The sequence below is a fragment of the Pseudoliparis swirei genome, chromosome 3, assembly GCF_029220125.1.
Source record: "Pseudoliparis swirei isolate HS2019 ecotype Mariana Trench chromosome 3, NWPU_hadal_v1, whole genome shotgun sequence".
In the NCBI taxonomy this organism is placed as follows: domain Eukaryota; kingdom Metazoa; phylum Chordata; class Actinopteri; order Perciformes; family Liparidae; genus Pseudoliparis; species Pseudoliparis swirei.
Genome location: NC_079390.1, coordinates 24,042,218 through 24,047,217, shown reverse-complemented (window position 1 = coordinate 24,047,217; position 5,000 = coordinate 24,042,218). Strand labels below are relative to the sequence as shown.

The 5,000-nt window shown below is 50.5% G+C and overlaps 1 protein-coding gene across 1 annotated transcript in view; it reads left to right on the top strand.

The window, feature by feature from the left end:
• Positions 1 to 5,000, top strand: part of LOC130191762 (rap guanine nucleotide exchange factor 6-like) — a 61,456-nt gene that overhangs the window by 28,370 nt on the left and 28,086 nt on the right. Inside the window, exon 7 of the mRNA XM_056411453.1 lies at positions 4,832 to 4,963. Coding sequence (XP_056267428.1) covers positions 4,832 to 4,963 — 132 coding nt within the window. The remainder of the gene's footprint in view (positions 1 to 4,831; positions 4,964 to 5,000) is intronic.

Here is a 5,000-nt window from a genome sequence, read left to right as displayed (position 1 = left end):
GTGGCGTCCGTCTCGCCCGTTGTCTTCTTTGGGAGGGAATAGATTGAAAGCGGCAGCTGTGAATACGTCCAGTTTGTCCTCTCCGGGCTGCTGTAGCAACGCAGATGTTCTTTTGCATTTCCGCTAATGAAGCTGCGCGCCGGCCCTTTAAGAGCGTCCTCACAGGAGAGCCGGCTCCTTCATCCAGCTCTTTGAAGTCCGGCCTGTAATTGGTCTGTAAAGGTTAATTAAGTTTCCTCTTCCTCCCGCCGGGCAGCGTGGGCTACCGGAGCAATTCTAGAAGAGAGGGGGAGGGAAGAGGAGTGGAAGACGGAGGAGTGGAGGTGAGTTCATTATGGGCTCTCAAGGAAGGAGGGAACAAGGAAAGGAGGCATGACGAAGGAACGCCGAAGAGATGACGAAGGGACAAAGAGACGAAGACGAAGGGAAGACGGAGAGACGAAGACGAAGAAACGCTGAGGAGACCGCGAAGAGACGGCGAAGAGCGTTGGCGGTCCCGTCGTGACCTTCGTGGACCGCCTCCCTAAAGGGCTCGAGTTTCGTCCGCCGGCATCTTTTCATTTATTTATCGTTTACCGAGTCGGTGGACAGACTCTGGTCCTCGTGTGACGGCGCCGCGGGGCGGCGGGCGCCATGACGGTTCTGAGGGTTCATCTCCATAACAACAGGCGTTAGTGTCTGAGGTTCTGGGTGTACTGTCCCTTTAAATCCCCTCCCCTTGCGTTACTACATTCTCTCTGTTAGCGGAGGTCTTCCTCCTTCTCATCTCTTTCTCTCCCTCTATCCTCTCCCACTTCATGCCCCCCCCCCCCATCTCCTCCATCTATTATTTAAGCATCAATAATGGGGCCTGTTGTTGTTGTTGTTGTTGTCAGCCTGATGCTGCTTCCTGTCTTATGGATCCTCAGGTCCAGCCTCTCTGCACCAAACCATCGCTCGACCTCTCACAGGGGATTAAAGTCGCCACTGGTTCTGGTTTCAGCTTGTTCCCTTGTTCCCTTGTTCCCTCAAGTATTTACACGATGGATCCAAACCCAGAACCTGGAGAGACGTCGTTGTTTGTGAACGGATGAATGTGATGAGACTCGGGTCCAGACTCGCTTTATCACATGAAGCATAGACTTCTATACAACCAGAGGAGTCGCCCCCTGGTGGTCAGGAGAGAGAATGCAGCTGTAATACATGAAGCAGAGACTTCTATACAACATAACTCATTTCTCATTGATTGACGTTGTTGTTCCATTTTTATCTTTATCTTTTATTCTCATTTCTTTAGATTTGGTCTTTTTGAATAAACCTGAATAACTGTAGCACGTTGTGTTGCTATGACAACAGAACTCAGCCTCTAGTGTGAGAGGATGACGAGGTGGAGATGAAGTCATTGATCGTTCCTCGTCTTTGGTAATAATCTGATGACATCATCTTAATATCGACCCATGGCCGCGCCTCCAGATCAATAACATCTCACCCAGGAAAACGACTTCTTGTGGAATGTTTATTTTTCGTTAAATCTTATTATTATTTTCTTTTGATGCATGATCTCAAAACATTTATCTGATCTAGTTATGTTTTGATACTTGATGACGTCACCCAATAATCCTCCAATGAGATCAATAAGTACCCCGAGTTCTGATCAGAGGAAACTGAGCTGATCGTTACCTGAGTTTACACCTTTAAATAACAGGCTGGATGGGAGGAACCTGAGGGAGGGATGGATGGAGGGATGAATGGATGGCTGGGTGGAGGGATGGATGGAGGGGTGAATGGAGGGATGAATGGATGGCTGGGTGGTAGGATGGATGGAGGGGTGAATGGAGGGATGGATGGAGGGATGAATGGATGGCTGGATGGTGGGATGGAGGGATGGGTGGTGGGATGGAGGGATGAATGGATGGATGGAGGGATGAAGGGATGGGTGGAGGGATGGATGAAGGGCTGGATGGAGGGATGAAGGGATGGGTGGAGGGATGGAGGGATGAATGGATGGGTGGAGGGATGGATGGATGAAGGGATGAGTGAAGGGATGGGTGGAGGGATGGATGAATGGATGAAGGGATGGGTGGAGGGATGAAGGGATGGGTGGAGGGATGGATGGAGGGATGGATGAAGGGATGGATGAATGGATGGATGAAGGGATTGGTGGAGGGATGGATGGAGGGATGAAGGGATGGATGAAGGGATGGGTGGAGGGATGGCTGGAGGGATGGATGAAGTAATGGATGAAGGGATGGGTGGAGGGATGAAGGGATGAGTGAAGGAATGAAGGGATGGGTGGAGGGATGGATGAATGGATGAAGGGATGAGTGAAGGGATGGGTGGAGGGATAAGTGAAGGGATGGATGAAGGGATGGATGGAGGGATGAAGGGATGGGTGGAGGGATGGATGAATGGATGAGTGAAGGGATGGAGGGATGGATGGAGGGATGAAGGGATGAGTGAAGGGATGGATGAAGGGATGGGTGGAGGGATGGATGGAGGGATGGATGAAGGGATGGATGAAGGGATGAGTGGAGGGATGGATGAAGGGATGGAAGAAGGGATGAGTGGAGGGATGGATGAATGGATGAAGGGATGGAAGTGACGCTGCAGTTGATACAAAAGAGACAAGTTTAGTCCTGAGTAGAAAAAACTGACCAATCGGAGACCACGGTGTATCAACGAGTCAGAGCTACACACACACACACACACACACACGACATCATAATACACACATGATATGATACGTGTAAACGACTCCTCGAGCTGCCCCCCCCCCCCCTGTACACTACACACACATACACACACACACACACAGACAGACACTCTGATATTTCCCATTATCTCTGATATTGATCCTCTAGCAGAGAGACGGTCCTGGATAATTGTCAAGGTCGTTTATAAATACGAGATGAAGCTGATCGCTCTGAGGGGGGGGGGGGGCGAGAGGGGGGGAGCAGTTATGAGAGAGAGAGAAAGAGAGAGAGACTGTTCCGAAATATAAATATAAAGTCTGATGAATGGTGAGTTCAGGAAACCACGTTAATTTCCTGTCCGGCCGCGAGCGCCGACTGGGCGGAGGAGAGCGAGGCCAGCACAACAACAAGAGTGTGTGTGTGTGTGTGTGTGTGTGTGTGTGTGTGTGTGTTGAATGTTCAGCCTCCATATCCGGCAGACCTGGCCGCGGCCCACCGTCCTCAGGGACCCAGACAGCTTCCTGTCCACACACACACACACACACACACACACACACTCATAGAACAACATAAATAGTGTATCGTTGTGTACGATGAAGACTCTGCATCCCTCTCCTCCGTCACTCAGACATCTGGGTCAAAGGTCAGCGACTTCGGGCCATTGGGCATCCCGTCTGTCACCAGCCGTCACTCAACCAGTGTTTACTCTCTCTCTTCTCTCTCTCTCTCTCTTTCTCTCTCTCTCTCTCTTTCTCTCTTTCTCTCTCTCTCCCGCTCTGCCTTTGCAGTTGTCAACTCCAATTCAAGCCTCAGTTCATCACATCTTCCCTTGACACACACAGACACACACGCACACACACACACTCTCTCTCTCAGTCCTTCCCTCGCTCCCACACATATTCACTCCATCCTCCGTCTCCATCCAAACGAGGGTTTGATCCAATTAAAAAACATATATATATTTATTTATATATGTATATATATGTATTTATTTATATATCTATATATCTATAAAGGTTTCCAATCTGTTTTATTTATTTGGATAATATCAAGAATCATAATAATTGTGTTGAGATAATCGTGAGCGGCTCGATGTCGTCACGGTGTCGTCTATAATAACGTAATAACACACTAACACTGGCCTCATGGTTCATCACTGTGTGTGTGTGTGTTCCTCGTCTTCTTCACGTTGAGGGACTTCATCACTGTTCACCCGTCACATGTCTTCAACATGCACTCTCTCTACCGCCCACCAGGGGGCGACTCCTCTGGTTCTCTGAGAGGATGTTCTTTAGGGCGGGGCTTCCAGGTGATGGACAGGTGACCACCAGGGCGGCGTCGGGAGTCTCTAAGTGTTTGCTTCACTCCAAACGGTTAGAGACCCTTCAGGGTCCCCGTTCTGATGCATTCAGGGTCCTTTTGATGCGTTCAGGATCCTCTCGCTGATGCGTTCAGGGTCCTCGTACTGATGCGTTCAGGGTCCTTTTGATGCGTTCAGGATCCTCGTACTGATGCATTCAGGGTCCTTTTGATGCGTTCAGGACCCTCGCGCTGATGCGTTCAGGGTCCTCGTTCTGATGCGTTCAGGGTCCTTTTGATGGGTTCAGGATCCTCGCGCTGATGCGTTCAGGGTCCTTTTGATGCGTTCAGGGTCCTCGTTCTGATGCATTGAGGATCCTCGTTCTGATGCGTTCAGGGTCCTTTTGATGCTTTCAGGATCCTCGCTCTGATGCATTCAGGGTCCTCGTTCTGATGCGTTCAGGATCCTCGTTCTGATGCGTTCAGGGTCCTTTTGATGCTTTTAGGATCCTCGCGCGGATGCGTTCAGGGTCCTTTTGATGCGTTCAGGATCCTCGCTCTGATGCATTGAGGATCCTCGCTCTGAGGATAAGTGCAGATTAAGTGCTTATGGGGTCACATCGTACAACAGGCCTATTAGAAGAGTGTGTGTGTGTGTGTGTGTGTGTGTGTGTGTGTGTGTGTGTGTGTGTGTGTGTGTGTGTGTGTGTGTGTGTGTGTGTGTGTGTGTGTGTGTGTGTGTGTGTGTGTGTGTGTGTGTGTGTGTGTGCGCACGCACTCCGTTGAACTCACATCCTCTTCTCTCTGTTTTCTTCCTCTCTCGTTCCCTCCCTCTACCACTTCCTGTCCGTCTGACACAGCTTCCTGCCGACCTCAATAAGATGCACCTCACGGACCACGCCCATCAGCAGGTGGTGCACATGCCTCCCAGCCAATCAGGATGCAGCATCGCCAGCGACTCGGGGAGCAGCAGCCTCTCGGACATCTACCAGGTGGGTTCGGACCGCACCATCAACGCACTGCGGGGGT